Genomic DNA, 20,048 nt, shown 5'->3' with positions numbered 1-20,048 from the left:
CATAACACCCCCCAACTGGCAATACAAACTGACTAAAACTCCCTCAAAAAACCACTCAAAACCAACTGAAAAAGCCAATTAATTCCCAGCCCCACCACTCCTACCTGTGACGAGGAAGCTGCAGCGGCCGGCGCCCGCCTCGTTGATGATGTTGCAGTTGTAGACGCCGTAGGAGTCGCGGGAGAGGCTGCTCACGGTGTACTCGGTGGAGTCCTGCAGGTCGAACTGCCCCGTGCGCAGCACGCGGCCGCCCAGGCGCCACTCGTAGCTCAGCACCCGCGTGGGGTACGCCCGCAGCACGCGGCAGCTCATGGTGACGCCGCGGCCCTGGCCCTGCCGCAGCTCCAGGAACGCCGGCTCCACCGCCGGAGGGTCTGCGGAGACACAGCGGGGGCAGCGGGGTGTTAGAGGGGAGAAACCAGGCCCAGGGACAGGATTAACTGAGGTTCTGGTGTGGGAGCTGGCCTAGAGACAGGATTGATCCAGGCACTTGTGTGGGACCTGGCCTAGAGACAGGATTGATCCAGGTTAGGAACCATCCTAGGCATCCAAACTAACCCAGGTTCTTGTGTGGGACCTATCCTAGAGACAGGACTAACCCAGGTTAGGAACCATCCTAGGCATCCAAACTAACCCAGGCTCTTGTGTGGGACCTCTCCTAGAGACAGGATTAATCCAGGTTCTTGTGTGGGACCTCTCCTAGAGACAGGATTGATCCAGGCTCTTGTGTGGGACCTGGCCTAGAGACAGGACTAACCCAGGTTAGGAACCATCCTAGACATCCAAACTAACCCAGGCTCTTGTGTGGGACCTTCCTAGAGACAGGATTGATCCAGGCTCTTGTGTGGGACCTGGCCTAGAGACCGGATTGATCCAGGTTAGGAACCATCCTAGGCATCCAAACTAAGCCAGGTTCTTGTGTGGGACCTTCCTAGAGACAGGATTGATCCAGGTTCTTGTTTAGAACCTGTCCTAGAGGCAGGATTGATCCAGGTTCTTGTGTGGGACCTTCCTAGAGACAGGATTGATCCAGGCTCTTGTTTAGGACCTCTCCTAGAGACAGGATTGATCCAGGTTCTTGTGTGGGACCTGGCCTAGAGACAGGATTGATCCAGGCACTTGTGTGGGACCTGGCCTAGAGACAGGACTAACCCAGGTTAGGAACCATCCTAGGCATCCAAACTAACCCAGGCTCTTGTGTGGGACCTCTCCTAGAGACAGAATTAATCCAGGTTCTTGTTTAGGACCTATCCTAGAGACAGGATTGATCCAGGTTCTTGTTTAGGACCTCTCCTAGAGACAGGATTAATCCAGGTTCTTGTTTAGGACCTCTCCTAGAGACAGGATTGATCCAGGCTCTTGTGTGGGACCTGCCCTAGAGACAGGACTAACCCAGGTTAGGAACCATCCTAGGCATCCAAACTAACCCAGGTTCTTGTGTGGGACCTCTCCTAGAGACAGGATTGATCCAGGCTCTTGTTTAGAACCTGTCCTAGAGACAGGATTGATCCAGGTTCTTGTTTAGGACCTCTCCTAGAGACAGGATTGATCCAGGATCTTGTTTAGGACCTCTCCTAGAGACAGGATTGATCCAGGTTCTTGTTTAGAACCTGTCCTAGAGACAGGATTGATCCAGGTTCCTGTTTAGAACCTGTCCTAGAGATAGGATTGATCCAGGTTCTTGTGTGGGACCTCTCCTAGAGACAGGATTGATCCAGGCTCTTGTTTAGATCCTGTCCTAGAGACAGGATTGATCCAGGTTCTTGTGTGGGACCTCTCCTAGAGACAGGATTGATCCAGGTTCTTGTGTGGGACATCTCCTAGAGACAGGATTGATCCAGGCTCTTGTGTGGGACCTCTCCTACAGACAGGACTAACCCAGGTTAGGAACCATCCTAGGCATCCAAACTAACCCAGGTTCTTGTGTGGGACCTCTCCTAGAGACAGGATTGATCCAGGTTCTTGTTTAGAACCTGTCCTAGAGACAGGATTAACTGAGGTTCTTGTTCAGGACCTCTTCTAGGGACAGGATTGATCCAGGTTCTGGTGTGGGACCTCTCCTAGAGACAGGATTGATCCAGGTTCTTGTGTCATTTTCTTCCCTTGCTCATAAATCCTCGGAATGTTTAAATATCCAAAACTCATCTCTGGTTCCGAATAAAGTTCCCTCCTTTGTTTTCCTTGCTGCTTCCATTGAATGCTCCGAATCCAAGGAATTATTTCAGGGAATGCTTTGAACCCTCCTGATCTAATGTCCTGATCCTGAATCCCTGAGGATGAGCACAGGAATTCTGGGACAGGAATATCACAGAAGCTCCATATTTGAGATGTTAAAAAGCCTTTAAGAGATGATTTTTCATCATTTTCTCCCCTTGCTCATAAATCCTTGGAATGTTTGAACACCCAAAACTCGTCTCTGGTTTGGAATAACGTTCCTGCCTTTGTTTTCCTTGCTGCTTCCATTGAATGCTCCGAACCCAGGGAATGATTTCACCTCCCCGTGGCACCTCAGTTTAACAATTTTAATGGGAATTTGTATTCTCTCTTCTCCCCATGCTTTATTTACTTATCAAGCTACTTTAGCCTTATAAACAGCTTTTAAATTAAACTTTCACCTGCCTTTAAGGTCAAAAAAGTCTTTAAACCCCAAAATTCCCATTTATCCAGGGGCTGATGATCCCCAGTGACAGGAAGTGAAAATTAACTCCGGCTGCTCATTCCCGAATCCCACTTTTGCAGGTAATAACTTTAATGGGAAAGGGAAGGGCTGATAAAAGCCCCAACCAGAGTTAACAGCTCATTTTTCCATCGTTTTTCCCCATTGTTTTTATAGGATTGTGACTTCCCAGATGCACAGAAGAAAAACTGGAGCTGTTTGTGACTTCTCTGCGTTGAGCTCATTTGCATCAGCTCTTCCCCAAGGCTTTGGCAATTTGATTTAATTTACTTTTTCCCTCCTTATTCCTTTCATAATTCCACTATTAGTTTTGGAAAAATCTCCAGCAAAGCTGCCAAGGGAGCACAGTTCATTGTCTTACACAATTATCTTTGGGAAGCAAATGGGGCTGGAGTTAAATCAGGCTCTCTATTAATGTTTAATGAAGTTTTTTAGCCTAAGTACATTCATGTTTTAAGGATTAGGAAACAGAAAAAGGAAAGTTCTGGAGCAATGCAGAGAAATGACAGCGAGATTCTTGTTTGGTTTGAACCACACAGCTGATCCTCACGGTGAGAGTCAAATCCTGGTTTTTATAGTGGGATTTGTTAAGGAGAAAATTCCCAGAATTTATTTCCACTGTGATGCCCCGAGCAGAAGCTTCACCCGATGCTTTGGCCTCTCAATTTGCATTTTAAGCTAAACAAACAACGAGGTTTTCTCTCCCAGGTCTAGCAAGGGGAATAATAAATAAATCACAATAAAAAGTGGTGCCTCTTCTCGCTTTCCATTGGGTTTGTGGCCATGTTGGATTCACCCCACAGAAATGTTATCCAACACTTCTGAATCCATCTATTCCCAGATTCTCCCCTGCAGCCACATTCCCAGGTTTTTTAGCTCCTGAGGTGGGTCTGGAGGTGCCTGAATGGAGCTTGGAGTTCAGGACACAGAGAAGCCCAGAGAAGATGGGATTTAGGAGCTTTGGGAAGCCCCAGTGCCCAGGGATTGTGATCCCTGTGAAATGACAACAGTGATTTTCCAGCCAAAGCTTGGAATAGGGGTATTACACCTTGGATAATGGATTTATTCCAGTGAAATGAAACCATCATGGCCAGAAATAGGAAAAAAGCCATTTGCACATCTGGGAGTAAATTAAAACAGGTGTGCAAATTCGTCCTGGAATTGTGCATTCCAAACCCTGCCCTGCAAAGATATATCCATGGCACAGCGAGGAAAAACCCTGTTTTCATGGAATCCAGGCACATTTTGGGATAGAAGGGACCTTAAATCCCACCCAGTGCCACCCCAGGGACACCTCCCACTGTCCCAGGTTGCTCCAACCTGGCCTTGGGCACTGCCAGGGATCCAGGGGCAGCCACAGCTGCTCTGGCAATTCCATCCCAGCCAGGAATTCCCAATTCCAAATCTCCCATCCATCCCTGCCCTCTGGCAGTGGGAGCCATTCCCTGGGTCCTGTCCCTTCAGTCCTCGTCAGAACTCCAAAGATTCTCATAATGGACTCCTAATTTTTTCATCTTATCCCTAGCAAGCTCCTAATTTTAAGTTAGAGGGATTTTGATGGTAACTTTCAGTGTAAAATTATTATTATTTTCATTTTCTTTTGCATTCTGTGTCCGTGCCTGCTTTGCAGGAGGATTTACATTGGAAAATCCCGGTCCCCACTCTCAGGAATTTGCTAACTTGGATTTTGTACTTCGAGGTGTCTCCCCTGTGTGCAGGATTTGCTGGGATTTTCCAGGCTGGTGACTGTCCTATTTTGGCTCCTTGACAGGGCATTAAATTCTCTGGAAATCCAGACCCAGCCTCACCCAGCAGCACCCAGGTTCCTGAACTTCAATATTTGTGCTGGAGCACATGCAACATTTGCAAGTGATAAATACTCAGATGAGTTAAAACAAATGGATAAAATAAAAACTTTGGGTCAAAGCTGCACCATTCATTTCCCTCCATATCTGCAAATCTTGATTTGCTTGATTTGTCCAGCTGGGGCCAGAAGGGGATGGGTGAATAATGGGGAGCTTCCTCAAAAAAACATGAAATGGGAATAATCTGTGGGTTTTTAAAGGTTTCTGCTCTTCTGAGTGTATTTTATGGGCTCTGCTGCTGCTGTTCCTTGGATTTTACAGAAGTAAAATTGTCCTGGCTGGAATATAAATCAATGAACAGCAGTGAACAACATTTTAATCCTACAGAGCTTACAAGGGGAGCTGTGGGTTGTTTCTCTTCTCTGTGGGCAGGTCTTGGATCCCAAATTTGCCTCTTCCATCTCCAGGATTAAGGAAGTCGCTGGAGGAGGAGGGACCCACTGGTGATCTGGGGAAAAAACCCCTCTGCGCTCATTTTAAAGCATTTTCCACCTTAAAAATCATGAAGCCAGGTTAGGAGTGCTGGGGGTGCTCACCTGGAGAAGGGAAGAATCCAAGGAGATCCTTGCAGGGCCTGGAGGGGCTCCAGGAGAGCTGGAGAGGGGCTGGGGACAAGGGATGGAGGGACAGGACACAGGGAATGGCTCCCAGTGCCAGAGGGCAGGGATGGGTGGGAGATTGGGAATTGGGAATTCCTGGCTGGGCTGGAGTTCCCAGAGCAGCTGTGGCTGCCCCTGGATCTCTGGCAGTGCCCAAGGCCAGGCTGGACACCGGGGCTGGAGCAGTGGACACCTGGACAGCTCAGCCAGCCCAAGTGACCTTCACACCCAGAGCGGGGGTCACCACATCCTAGCCATGCCCACGCTCCCAAAAAGTGATGGAAAAGGATGTTACAGCCTCAAGTGCCAAATAAACCAGGGATAAACATGGAAAAACCAGCCAGGCAGAGGAGCAGAGGAACTGGAAACACCTGGGGGAGATGTCAGCATGATGGCTTGAAATAAAAAGTGGTTTTTACTCAGACAGGGGAGGCAAAGGGATGTTGTGAGGAGAGCAGAAAATATAGAAATGTGCGCATAAAACAAATGTATGGACTTCAAACAGCACCAAAATCCCGTTTTTACTGCTCTTCTGGACAGTGCTTGCAACAAATTTTATTTGCCTTGAAACCGAGATCAGTTTTCACCTCTATATTTTATTTCTCCTGTGGACAAGGTCACTTTAGACCCAAATGGGGGTTTTACTTTTGTTGATCAGAGCAGAGAATTACCAATAAAGCCCCCAAATTTCTTTCTTTCTCTGTCCTTGGGAGATTTGGGGCCTGTTTTATGTGCAGAAGTCGTGGCTTTAAGTTAAATTATGCATTTACCTCAGGGCCAGGTGAGGCTTTCATCTCCTTTAGAACCTGGGACTAAGAACAAACCTCAGAGAATGGAATTCATTGAACTGCCCCTATTTTTAAGCAGCCAAGGTCAGGGCTTGAAAATCTGGGGTCAGGGATTGAAACCCTGGGGATGGCTCAGCCCAGGATCCGTGGAGAATGAGAGGGACTCGGGTCAGAGCTGGAGGGCAAATTGTCCTCAGGTTCCAAAATAAAAAAAGCTTTGGGCAGGTTTAAAGAAAATAGAAAAAAATAAAAAAATTAGGGCCAGAAGAGAACAGCTCAGAGCAGCAGGACAGGAGCAAAATGGGAATTTATTGGAGCAAATTCTCAGCCCAGAATTTCTCCCTGATCATTCCTGGTGTCTCCTGAGAAGGACATGCAGGACAAGGAGCCCTCAGTGAGGCAGAATGGCCAGTTTGGGAGTACAAACTCTGCTTCTTTCCCTTCATCACTTCCAGCATTCAAAAGGGATCCAATTATTTTAAAGGAAGGAACATTGAAATTGAGCATTGATGGAGGCACCAAATGACACTGAAACAGCGATGGGATAAAACCTTTCTTATGGAGCCGGGCTGGGAGAGCTGGGAATGTTCTCCTGGAGAGGAGAAGCTCCAGGGAGAGCTCAGAGCCCCTTGCAGGGCCTGAAGGGGCTCCAGGAGAGCTGGAGAGGGGCTGGGGACAAGGGATGGAGGGACAGGACCCAGGGAATGGCTCCCACTGCCAGAGGGCAGGGATGGGTGGGATATTGGGAATTGGGAATTCCTGGCTGGGCTGGAATTGCCAGAGCAGCTGTGGCTGCCCCTGGATCCCTGGCAGTGCCCAAGGCCAGGTGGGACACCCTGGGACAGTGGGAGGTGTCCCTGCCATGGCAGGGGTGGCACTGGGTGGGATTTGAGGTCCTTCCAACCAACCCCAAAGTGCACCAAAGTTCGGCTCTGTGCGTGGCCACAGGGAAAGAAGGAATTACAACTCCTGACATAAAACCAGCCCATGATATTCCCCACTTCAGCAGTGGCCCAATGTCCAGCTTGAAAGCAGAGACTTGCTCTGAAATGAAACTGCCCTGAGTAGATCAACCATAAAAAAGCTCAGAGAAACAGTTTAAGTTCAGGGTTTAAGTTCATTTGGATTTTCCTGGTCCTGAATGCTGGGAGTAATTAAATCCCATTTCGAAGATTCCAAGGACTCAGGCCCTGCTCATCATCTTTATGCCTGGATTTGGATTTAGGTCCTACTCCAACTAAATAAAAAACCTCACAACTAAATAAATAAATGCATAAATAAGGGATATAACCTCTGTTTACAGGGCTGCTCTTGGGGCAGATGGATTTGTCTTCTGTGTCCAACAATCTCATGCTGAATGGAATGAACTCCAACATTTCCTTGTTTTCCTCCTCCCACAGGAGTCTCTAAAATTCTATATTATTGCTTCAAAGTGTGCTTTCCCCCCCAGTGTTTTACACAGAATTGCCTTTTTGTTTCCAGTAAATCCAGATATTGCTCCTCTCCTTCCTCCAGCTGTTTCCTCTCCTGTTGGAGTTCATCTTCCCACTCAACCAATTTTATCAAGCCCTGTTTTATCTCCAAAATTGAATTTTCAAGGTTATTGAAGGAATATCTTTTTCTCTTTTCATTTCCTCCCCAAACTCCATCAGGGCTCATCTTGGATATGTTTGGGAGCGCTGCATAGTCAGTGGGATTGCCATGAAAAATATTCTGGAACACCCTGAGTTCCCTGTTTTCCTTGCTTTCCCACCATTCTCAATCCTCTCGGAGCAACCTGGGATAGTCGAAGGTGTCTCTGTCCTGACAGGGCTGGAGCTGGGTGGGTTTAAGGTCCCTTCCCACCAAACCATTCTGGGATTCTTTCCCACATCAGCCAAAGCCCAAGTCCATGAGACAGAAATCAACAATGATCCATGATTTATTCCTGGAGCAGGGACCCGGGTGGCTCCAGGCCTCATCCAGCCTGGCCTTGAAGTGGATCCACGAAGTTTGGAGAACCCTGAAGGTTGACAACAACCGTGCCCACGCCAGGGATGGAACTGGAGGAGCTTTAAGGTCCCTTCCGACCCAAACAATCCTGGGAGTTTTTAATTTTCCAATTCCGATAGGGATGTGGAAGCCTTGGCAGTGCTGGATATCCTGCTGGGCTCCATGATCTTTCCAACCTCAGCCATTCCATGCGTTTATATTTGGTCTTCCAGGTTCCAAGTCATGGATTTCTTGCAAAGGATAACAAAACCCAACAGGAAGAGGATCCTCAGGGAATGGGCACATTCTTGAGGCCACCAGAACTCCAGGACAATTTGGACAGCCTGGAGCAGGAGGGATTGTTGGGGGGTCTGGACAAGGCCAGGAGCTGGACTGAAGGATCCTTGGGATCTCTTCCAGCTCAGGATATCCCAGGATTCCAAGATGATTTCAATAGAGGGGATGTAAAGATGTCACTGTTTCTCCTTCATAGCTCCCAGCGTCTTGAGGGTACCAAACCCAACATCCAATGGATAATTCCAGAAATTACTAGGCTCTGTGAAACTTCTTGGAATGATTTTACATTGCCCAGATACATCATAATTATCCTCATTAAACAAATTACAGCAGAGTGCGAATCTGCAGCCTCTCCACTGCAAGCCAGGACCTTCCTAAAAGGAAAAATCACCATCCCTTGTTGGAAAAATCAGTCCCAAGTCCTGTCATCCTAACCAGGAATGGGAATTCCCATCCAGAAATGGGATTTCTTTGTGTCTCTACCCCTCTCTGCAAGCTAACCCTGACACAGATTGGAAAATGAGGATAGGATCAGTCTGTTCCTTGATAGAGAATAAAATGTGCCAATAATCCATCAGAATGTTCGAATAAATCCAAATAAACTGCCCCATCTGGAAGGAAACAGTCAATGAGAGCAGGGAGAAAAGTGGCTTTATGATAAAAATATCTATTAATGGGCACTGGAACTGCAATGGAGCCTGGAAAATGAGAGATTTGTATCAGTTGTGAGGGATGTGGATCAATTGTGAGGGATAGGGATCAATTGTGAGGAACATGCATCGATTTTAAATGGTTTGAATTTATTATCAAGGGTCGGAACTACCTGGAAATAACAATTCCTCTAAAATAGTTAGAATGTCCCTGCTTTTATTTGCCAAACCAGTAAGAAATGGAAGGTGTGAAATTTCCCTTTACTCTGTGGAGAGCTTCTGAATGTAAGGAAAGTGTGAGAAATCCTGTTTACAAGGAATTTCCTAGCAGGAATTTCCAGCAGGAAAGCTGCTCATGGAGCCAGCAGCCCATGGAGAACCTCCTCCAGGAGATGAGTGTGGTCTCCACAGAGAGGTGACACCAGCAATTCCATGGAGGGTGGATAATGACTGGAGTGATTCCCAAGGGAATGATGGTCCATGGAAACTCCCCCAGGCAGGCAGAGGAGCTGGACAACACTCAGGGTGAGATCCATGAGGACCAAGCCAAGGACACAGATGCAAAAACTTCATCTGCTTCATTCCCCTTGTGCTGGGCACGTCCTGTCCTGAGGGGAAATTGTGGGAAGGCCTGGAGGGGTTGGAGATTGTCCCGGGAAGGGAACGGAGCTGGGAAGGGTCTGGAGAATCCCTGAGGGAGCTGGGAAGGGGCTGGAGAATTCCTGAGGGAGCTGGGAAGGCGTTGGAGAACTCCTGAGGGAGCTGGGAAGGGGCTGGAGAGTTCCTGAGGGAGCTGGGAAGGGGCTGGAGAGTTCCTGAGGGAGCTGGGAAGGGGCTGGAGAGTTCCTGAGGGAGCTGGGAAGGGGCTGGAGAGTTCCTGAGGGAGCTGGGAAGGGGCTGAGCCTGGAGCAAAGGAGGCTCAGGGGGACCTTGTGGCTCTGTACAGCTCCTGCCAGGAGGGGACAGCCGGGGAGGGGATTTGGGATAATCCCAGGGAACAGGGACAGGAGGAGAGGGAACAGCCTCAGGCTGGGCCAGGGCAGGCTCAGGGTGGAATCAGCAGGAATTTCCCCATGGAAAGGGTGCCCAGGGGCTGCCCAGGGAGGTTTGGAGGGATTTCCAAGCTCTGTAGCACCTGAGGACAGTGGTGGCCTTGGAATTGCTGGGAATGGTTGGATTTGATGATCCCAAAGGGATTTTCCAACCTGAGCAATTCCACTCAAGACTCCTCTTGCCTTCAGTGATTTCACTTCTGATGTGGCTCCTCAAAGCCTGGTGGAACCCAAAGGAAATCTCTCCAAAAAATCATCTTTCCCACAGACCCTCCCGGCATTCCCTGCATCCAGGACCTCCAAAACTGAATCCAACATCCTCTGGCCCATCTCCACTGGAAAACCTGATTTTGTGGGACACAAAGAGCTCTAGTTTAATTCCTGCTGGAAGGAATCTTCCTGCTGACACTGTTCCCGGCTCCACAGGCAAAATTATTTGCAAACCTCCCTATTAACAGCAGCGGATAGGCCTGAATTATAACGCTGGAATTGGGAATAAAATCCAAAGGATTTGGGAGGGAGCATGGGGAAAGAAGCAGCTTGTCTTTAAATCTGTGGATTGCCTTCCAAACTCTGTTTTATGAGGCAATTACAGGCACAAAGTTGAATATTGGAAAGTGAGACAGGAGGAGAGGGATTTATGGAGCTGAAACACCAGCTGGGACGAATTCCAGCAGCATCCGTGGACAGTGTTATTTGTGTCCTGTGTCGATCCAAATAATCTTAATTTTTAATGCTGCACTTTGCAACCACAGTTCTGTTGAAATCCATATTTTGTGTAATTATGGGAATTAATCTCCTAAGTATTACAGGACAACAAAGGAATGATATTTACTCAGCATCTTCTGCTGTTAAAAATTAACTACATGGACAAGTTAATTATTCCAATTTACCTTTCCCTGGTTGCTGTTGAGCTGTCCTTGGTATTTGTGACTCCTTTATATTCCAACCACAACATTCCCTCTCACCCTGCTGCTCACCCTCTTCCCATGATAACTGTGGGGATGGATATCCCTGAATTCCACGAGGTTTAGAGAATAATCTCATGGGTTTTCCTCAGCCCTTTTGGGCTGGAATTCCCATTTTCCCTTCAAATCCAACCTCTTAACCTGTTATTAATTGGGAACAGAAGAAGAAGCTATGGCTGCTCCATCCCTGGAAGTGTTCAAGGTTGGATGGGGTTTGGAACAACCAAAGCTCTGATCCTTCCTATTTTAAATATGAATATGGAATATTTACATCTCTTCCCACTTGTTTTTTCTTCTTCCAAAACCATTTTTGTCTGGAAAAATCTTTGTTTTCCTGCCCTCAGACAGTGCAGGATTATCCTCTCCAAGACCAATTCCCAAACAAAAGCCAATATAAATAATTCATTTTTGCCTCCCTCAATAACATCTCTGTTTATTCAGGTTCTGGAGTGCTCTGTTTCTTTGGAATTCCTGACAGGAAGGCCTGTCTGTGATAATAATTTTAGTTAAAAAAATATGAAAAAATTCAAATTATCTGGTTCTCATCTACATTTTCCACAGTACCAGGATTTGCATATTCATCACCTCCCCGGGTCACCAAACTCATGCTGCCCTTGACCTTGCTGAATGTCAAAAAGCTCCTGGGATTTCTCTTTCCTGATCCAGCCATCCATAATTTCCATATTTTTTTCCCTGCCATCCTCCATGTGGATAAATTACACCCAAAGCCATCCTTGCCTCTGGGTTATCCTGAAATCAGCCTTGATTGGATGAGGATCTCAGAGAATAGATTTTGTTGTTTTACAGTTTTCTGGGAAGTTTCTGGACTAGGAATTAAGGAGCAGGGAATGTTCCATAGGTTAAAAAGCACAACATGGGAATTATCCATCTGGAGTGCCCCAATCTCTCCATATTTATAAATAAAATAAATGTAGCAATAAATATCCCAACAGGAAGGTCAAAGCTCTTCCATATCCTGGGAAAATCCTTTTGGGCAGGAATATGGAATTCCTTGGATACAACCACTGGGCTGGAAAAAAACACTTTGGAAAGCAAATCAAAATTATGAAAGCAATGGGAGCACCATTATTCCAATATTTTCAAGTTGTTAAAGTCATTACTTTATTGGAAGAGAACGTAAAAAATGGCTCAGAATTAAAAAGAAAAAATTGACCCTGTTCTAAACTTTTTTTTAGGCTGTTCTTTCTCCCAACACAAACAGCCCAAATTAAACCCAACTTTTATCTCCAGAGAAAGAATTCATTCAGAAAGTGATAAATGCACAAGCCTGGGAATGGATTGGGTTATGTAATATTTGTCCTGAATATTAATCAGCTTTTCCCACTCAAATCTTCAGTCGTAAGGAGGAAAAAAAAATGTAAATAATATTAATATTAAATGCAAATTCTGCTTTCCTTCATCATTCCAGCCTGCCTAAGCATAGTTTTATAAAAGATTTGTTTAAAAATCCAGATATTTGCCCCACTTGATTTGTCAGATTCCTTGGTTATCCCTTTTTAATGAGTTTTCATAATTAAAATTTTATAATCTGGAAGACTTCACTCTTTGGGAGTTTTACCACACTCCTGATCTGCATTCACAAGACAATTCCATGACATTGGTAAATTCCCACAGGGATTGGTCACCCTACCTGTTCAAACATTTTCTCCTAATGACTTTCCTAAAGTTCCAAGAGTTTTTAGCTCATTAATCCCAGTCCCATTTGGGATGGGGAATGCTTCCTTCTCTCACAACAATTTTTATTTCATTATTAATACAATATTTGCATATAAATATTTAATCAGGCAGATATTTCGAGAGTAGACAGGGCCAGGGATTGGATTTGTGATGTTTTTGGGTCAATTCCCACTCAGGATATTCCATAATTCCTTTAAAATATATTAATTAACCATTTTGAGTGAGGCAAAGTCCTGCTGTCACAAGGAGAACCTTCCCAAGAATGGGAATATTCTCACTCAGCACATCCACAATGAAATCCATGAGTTATTCTCTAAATAAAATTGTTCCATTAAAATTTTTTCCCTGTTCATCACTGCTGGAAGCATCTAGGATAAATATTCCCAAATTCTGAAAAGAACTGGTTTTTATGACAATTGGTTAAATGCCACCGTCGGTACAGAAACACTGCTCAAGTCATTGGGAACAAAAACTTTCCTCCCACAGGAAAAAGAATCAAAGCTTTCCATAATTTTTCTCCATTCATCTCCAATTTGTCACTTGCCAGGATGTGAACAAAGGGAGTGGAATTCTAAACACAGAGAGATGAAAGGAAAAGCGCCTGGAAATACCTGTTGAACTCCTACTTCTTGGAAGCATTTTCAGGTTGTGTCTTTTCTCTCAGAATTAGGAAAATTCAGCATCTCAAGCACAACAAAAATGCATAGAAATAGGGGGTTTGGAGCAGGAAAAGGTGGGAAAATAACAGCGACCCAAGCAATGCATCCCCAGAATCTGAGAGTCAGCAGAGTCATCCCATGGGATCCACCAGGAACTGCCTCAGGTCCTGAGGAAGTGGTAAGCTGTTGGAATTCCTCATCCACAAAATATTTTCTACTTTTCACAGTAAATCCATGCCAGAAAAAGGGGAAGGAAGCTACTTCCCCCCTCCTTATGTAGAAGGATCTACACTCCACTGTTTCTGTGGTGGTTCTCATTACTACATTCAGAGAATCCCGGGATCATTGAGATTGGAAAAGAGCTCCAAGATCAGAGTCCCAGCTGTGCCCAATGCCCACCTTGTCCCCAGCCCAGAGCTCTGAGTGCCACCTCCAGGAATTCCTTGGGCACCTCCGGGGATGGGCACTCCAAACTTCCCTGGGCATGCCAAGGCCTGAGCTCCCTTTCCATGGGGAAATTCCTGCTGCTGTGGGTTCAATGACTCCAAGCAATGCTGTGCTTGGGCACGTCTCCCTTGGGTCCATGGGCACAGCTGGCAGGTACCCCATCATGCAATCATGGAATCCTTTAGGTTGGAAAAGCCCTCTGAGACTGAGTCCAACCCTTCCCCAGCTCTGCTGAGGCCACACTGACCCCTGTCCCCAAGTGCCACATCCACAGGGCTTCAAATCCTTGCAGGATGGGCACTCCCAACCTCCCTGGGCAGTGCCAAGGCCTGAGCTCCCTTTCCATGGGGAAATTCCTGCTGATTCCACCCTGAGCCTGCCCTGGCCCAGCCTGAGGCCGTTCCCTCTGCTCCTGTCCCTGTTCCTGGAGCAGAGCCCGACCCCCCGGCTGTCCCCTCCTGGCAGGAGCTGTGCAGAGCCACAAGGTCCCCCCGAGCCTCCTTTGCTCCAGGAAAAGATGATTGAGCCAAGGACAGGAGGCACAGACCCCTCACTCTCCAGTTCCAGTGGGATGAACCCACTCCTAAAATAGCTGACTCCACAACTAAGAGAAACCCACAAGGGAGAAGATTCCATCCTCTCTTCAGCCTCGACTTTGGGATTTAAAGCTGGAGCAGCAGGAAAAAGCTGGGCTGGAAGTCCTGCAGATCCCAACCATGTAATCAATGAAGCCATGATTTGTTACAAAGCAGAGGAAAACAAATCAGTTGCTTATCAGCACTGAGGATGTGTGAGGAGCAGCTCTTCCCTGGAGGCCCCAAAAGAGGTCACTTGTGCTGAGCACAGAGTGCTGCTAAAAAGCCAAGCAACAGCAGACTGGGGCATCTGAAAGTGGAATAAATGAGGGCTGCACTTCACAGAACACCCAAATTAAGTCCTGACACAGCAGCAGAAGCAGAGAAGTCACTCAGCACAAAGAATGGCTCATTATGCCCCCATTATTCCCCAAAAGCCACCTCAAACCAGGCTTTCCGTGTTCCAACAACAAATGCTGCACGTTTCCAAAATAAAAAATAACCAATTCCCCCCCTTTTCCCTCCCCATTCCCGGGGCTGGCTGGCAGAGCGGAGCAGGCTGGATCTGGATGCGGATCAGCTCCCAGGGAACAGCTCTTGCCCTCCTTTTCCCTCCTTGTTTTACACAGCAGCAACAAATGAGCTCAGGATCAGCTCAGCATTTAGAGAAATATGTCCTCCCATCTCATCTGCTTGTTCATGTGTCAAGGAATTCAAAGCTGCGGGGAAAATAATGATCGCCTCACACTTGGTTGAGTTTTTTTTGTTTTGTTGTTGTTTTTGTTTTTTTTTTTACCAGAAATGAGACTCCTATGTCATTTTTACTTCCATATTTACATGGAATTCATGGATTCAGGGAACTACAGAGACAAACAACCCCACATCAAATATGTAACAGCCATAAGACTCTTGCTGCTGTTTGTTTAGGGGGAGAATAAATCATCTTTTTCTCAGCACAACAAAAAGAAAATCAAGGGGAAAATCAGGTTTTACTCACACTGCACGATGAGCTGCACCAAGGCCTCTCTGGGTTTGACGTTAAATCCGTTGTATTGGCTGGTCTGGCAGCGGTAGGTCCCGGTCATTTCCCGGGAAACGTTGACGATCCGCAGGATCCCGTCGTAGCTCTCGGTCTGCAGGGCCCCGTCGGGCATGGCCACCTCCTTGTCCGCCCGTGACCACAGGATGATGGGTTTGGGCTTCCCGGTCACCTGGCACTGCAGCTCGATGGTGTCCCCTTCCCGCGTCACCAGCGGCGACTTCTCCTGAGGGACCGTCAGGTTGGGGGGCACTGGGAAGCGGGAAAGGAGAGGGGTCAACAGGCAGGAACTGTGCATGGATTTCCTGCTCGGGATTGCCCACAGGAAAGTAATTTATCCACAGCAACGCGTGGGTTGTGCCCATGGGAAGATCCCACATTTATGGGGTGAAGTTCTCAGCACCTGGAGAGCCTCAGAGTATTGAAGTGCTGAAGTTCTCAGCACCTCAGAGAGCCTCACCTACATTAAGGTGAACTTCGTGGGAAGAAATGACGATGTCTGACTCCAGTTCAGAAGGCTGAATCATTTCTTTATTATAACTATACTATAATACATTATTATACTATTTAAAGGAAATACTAAAACTACAAACTTACCTTTTCTAACTCCCATATCTGACTCTAACCCAACTCGTGACCCTCTCTGAGAGCCCAGCCCCAGGTGGGTTGGATTGGCCATCAGCTCAAACAATCCTCACCAGAATCCAACCAAGCATCACCCCAGGTAAACAATTCTCCAAACACATTCCACATGGGAAAAACAAGGAGCAGAAATAGAAATTGTTTTCTCTTTCTTTCCTCTGTGCTCCTCTATGGGAAAATCCTGAGAGAGAGAAGAATGTGACTGCCACACAGAGATTTCCAGCCCTGCTGTGACACTCGTGCCCTCCCTGTGTGTCCCTGTCACCATCCCAGTGCTCCCCAGTGCCCTCCCACCACCACTCACCTCCCCACTGCCAGTTCTGCTTTCCTTTAAAGGATCATTTTGTGCTAAATCCCATTTTTTTTGAACAGCCTAGCTGCTGATTTTTTATCCAGCCCGTGGATAAATGGCTGTGGTTGAGGAAGGAATGTGACAACTGAGAAATCACCTCAGAATTGGAGGCCTGACCCCAAAATGCTGCTGGGATCTGTCATGGGAGGTTCATCAAAATGCTTGGAATTCTGTGTGGTGGATGGAGAGATGGAAAACCCTGATTTAAACAGTGCTCACCCTCCTTTTCGTTTGGTGCCTCCTGAAAACTCATCTTTCCTCATGGATCTCCTGTCCTGAAGCATGGAGAGACATTCCCTGTGGGAAAACAGCCCCTCCAGAAGCTTTTCCTCTCCTCCTTATCCTTGTCTCAGCTCCTTTCCTGGAATGCCAGCGCTGACAAAACCCAGCCTGCACCTCCCTCCTGTCGGCAGGAAAAATATTCCAAAGCAATTTTCAACCCCCAAGGGACAGAAACAACAAACTTGTCCCAGTGAGAAGCAAATCCAGCTTTCCCCTGAGATCTGATCCGTGTCTCCAGCCCTGACAAGCCTGGTAGGAATCTGAGGTGAAATGTGGGGCTTTTACAGGAACCAAAGTGCTGCTTTCAGCTGTTTTGAAGGCTTTAACAGCTCCTGTCAGGTGGGACAGGCAGACATGGGAAGAGCTTTTTCCACAGCGAAGGGAAGGAAAAATTATTTTATACTTTAAAAAAAAAACCTCAGGAAAAATTAAAAAAAAAAAAACTGCTTAATAAAACATTTCCAATATGAATAAAACATTTTTAATTCTCAGTTATATGGTTTTGTGCCACGGCAGGTTCTGAGCACAGGAAAATTCCCAGGGGAGCTGGAGCACTGTGAAATCATGGAGCAAAGTAGGAGAAAGGTGCTATTCCAAGAAGGAAAATGCAGTTTATAGGGAAAGGTCTGCAGCCAGGAGCCTCATCATGGATTTTCCAGCTCACCTGGCTTGTGGCTTCTCAGCTGAGGGCAAACATGACAGAGCCCTGTGTGGATCAGGAAAAATCCTGGATTTGTCCTTCCCCAGCCTGTGCAGTGGATCTGCTCCTGGCTGTGACTGTTGGGATCGCAGCCTTTCCCAGCTGGATGGGTGCTGGAGGCTCCTCAGGCTTCCCTGGGAATCACAGCCTGCCCTGGCTCAGGGATTCACTGCCCATGACAGCTGAGGGGTCACAGCCCTGGGATGTGATCCCTGAGATCCCGAGGGAAAAGCCCTGTGCCAGCCCACACAGCTCTGCTGCAGCCCCAGCTGGGGCCAGGATGGGAATTCTCCCTCTGGAAATCATCCATGTGGATCTATCCCTGGATACGTGGTGCTGGCAGCCTCTTCCAGATCCCAAACTGGATCTGGAAGAGGCTGTGTGAGAGCAAAGGGTCTGAGCTGTCCATCCCAAACTTGGAATTCAATCCCAGTCTGGGAATCCAATCCCAGTCTGAACTATCCAATCCAAAATTGGGAATGCAATCCTAACCTGGGAATCCAATCCCAGCCTGGGAATCCAATCCCAACCTGGGAATCCAATCCCAGTCTGGGAATCCAATCCCAGTCTGAGCTATCCAATCCAAAATTGGGAATCCAATCCCAACCTGGGAATCCAATCCCAGTCTGAGCTATCCAATCCCAACCTGGGAATCAAATCCCAGTCTGAGCTATCCAATCCCAAACTGGGAATCCAAACCGAGCCTGGGAATCCAATCCCAGTCTGGGAATCCAATCCCAAACTGGGAATCCAATCCGAGCCTGGGAATCCAATCCCAGTCTGACCTATCCAATCCCGAACTGGGAATCCAATCCCAGCCTGGGAATCCAATCCAAGCCTGGGAATCCAATCCCAGCCTGGGAATCCAATCCCAACCTGGGAATCAGCCATTCCAACTGAGACAAGGCAGGGAACTTGGGAAAAACACAAGAAGCACCTCCAAGTTTGGAGGGGGGAAAAAAGCAGACCCACAACAGAAATCCCCCGTGCAAGTACAATAATTCCCCCTCTTTTTCCATCAGTTTTTCCTGAAAAAGCAGCGATAACAGCACAGCAAAAAGCTGCACCTCGCTGAGATAAGGAGCACCACCACGGGGGTGGTGACAGCTGATAAGAAAGGCTCTGTCAGCGTCCCAGATGGAAAGATCCCCTCAAATCCCTGACTCCTCGTCTTCCGTGGCATTTTGCAGTGCCTGTCACTGCGAGGCAGCTGATAGCTCGTTATGGTTCCCGGGATTTATTCGTGTTGTTCCTGGAAACAGCACGGGGGACAGGAGAGACAAGGCCATCCATTACGATGAAGAATTCCAGGGGCAATGCCATCAATCCAAAGCCTGCTGCACCTCTGGGTCACATTTAAGGAATAGTGAGGTCCCACCAAGAATTTCTCTGTCCCCACCCCATTTATGGCTCCAGCTCCCCCAAATTTACACCCTCTAATTAGGGGAATTCTCCACTCTCTAATTAGCAAGAGAAAAGGCTCTAAACCTTTACTCAAGCATGAAGAATTCCAGGAGCAATGCCTGGCTGCACCTCTGGGTCATTTGAGGAACAGTGAGGTCCTATGAAGAATTTCTCTATCCCCACCCCATTTATGGCCCCAGATCCCCCCGAATTTATATCCTGATTCTCCACTCTCTAATTATGGGGAGAAAAATCCCCAAATCTTTTCTCAGGGATGAAGAATTCCAGGGACATTGCCATAAATCCAAAGCCTGGCTGCAGCTCTGGGTTACATTTGAGGAGCAGTGACCAAAGCAATGAGGTCCCACCAAGAATTTCTCCGTCCCCACCCCATTTATGGCTCCAGCTCCCCCAAATTTACACCTTCTAATTTCTCTAATTATGGGGATTCTCCACTCTCTAATTAAGGGGAAAAGAAACCCCAGACCTTTGCGCAGGGAGGGTTTTTGGCAGGATTTCCCCTTTTCTACCCAGCTATTTGTTGTCACAATCTCACAGGTATTTAATTATCTCTGAGCTGTCTGTTCCACTGGCAAATGTAGCTGGAATTAGGAACAGGCTGAAAAAATGAATCCCTGTTTTTGGGGAACAGTGCCACAGCAGGCACTGACAGCCTGGGATTTGTCTCCATGAGCAACCCACCTCAAAAGGAGTGAGGAGAAAATAAAAATTGGATGGGTTTTTTTTTTCCCCAAAGATTACAGGAGACCCCAGAGCAGGGAATGGTGAGTCTGGGTGAGCAAGGTTAGAAACAGGGAATCATGGAATTGTTCAAGTTGGAAAACCCTCTGAGATCATTGAGTCCAGCTGTTCCACGGCCACCACTGCTCCAAGTGCCACATCCAGAGGGATTTTAAATCCCTCCAGGATGGGGACTCCACCCCTGCCCTGAGCTGAAGAACCCTTCCAGGAAGGAATTCTCCCTCATATCCAACCAAACCCTTCCTGGCACTGCTTGAGGCCGTTTCCTCTCTTCCCACTGGATGAGTGGGCAAAGGTGGCTCCAGGGGCTCAAATCCATGAGGAAAGGAGCAGGGATGAGCCAAGGATGTGCCAGCCAAGATGCTGCGGGTGGGATGGGCAGGGAGGGGTGCCAGGCAAGCGGGGAGGGTGTCACCAGCTGTGCCAGCTGCTGTCTCCCAGCAGGTGCTGCTGTGGCACAAGGAGAGCCCTGGAGGGCTCAGCCTCTTCCCGAGGGCTCCTGCAGCTCCAGGAGCTGCTCCAAGGAAAGGGCAGCTCAGAATGAAAAGTTACCTAAATCCTAAGTGGAAACAAGAAATGTTCCCTCAATCCTGCAGTCCACTGCCCAGGCAGGAAAAGGAC

The 20,048-nt window shown here is 47.5% G+C and overlaps 1 protein-coding gene across 1 annotated transcript in view; it reads right to left on the bottom strand.

Annotated features, from left to right (window-relative positions):
• MDGA2 (MAM domain containing glycosylphosphatidylinositol anchor 2) overlaps nt 1-20,048 on the bottom strand; it is a 189,648-nt gene that overhangs the window by 43,203 nt on the left and 126,397 nt on the right. Inside the window, exons 8-9 of the mRNA XM_072930608.1 lie at nt 15,244-15,537; nt 105-374 (exon numbers count right to left, since the gene is read on the bottom strand). Of these exons, the coding sequence (XP_072786709.1) occupies nt 105-374; nt 15,244-15,537 (564 nt within the window). The remainder of the gene's footprint in view (nt 1-104; nt 375-15,243; nt 15,538-20,048) is intronic.

This window comes from Taeniopygia guttata, chromosome 5 (assembly GCF_048771995.1).
Source record: "Taeniopygia guttata chromosome 5, bTaeGut7.mat, whole genome shotgun sequence".
Lineage (NCBI taxonomy): Eukaryota > Metazoa > Chordata > Aves > Passeriformes > Estrildidae > Taeniopygia > Taeniopygia guttata.
Note: the sequence above shows the minus strand (reverse complement) of the source record. Positions and strands in the feature narration are given on the sequence as shown.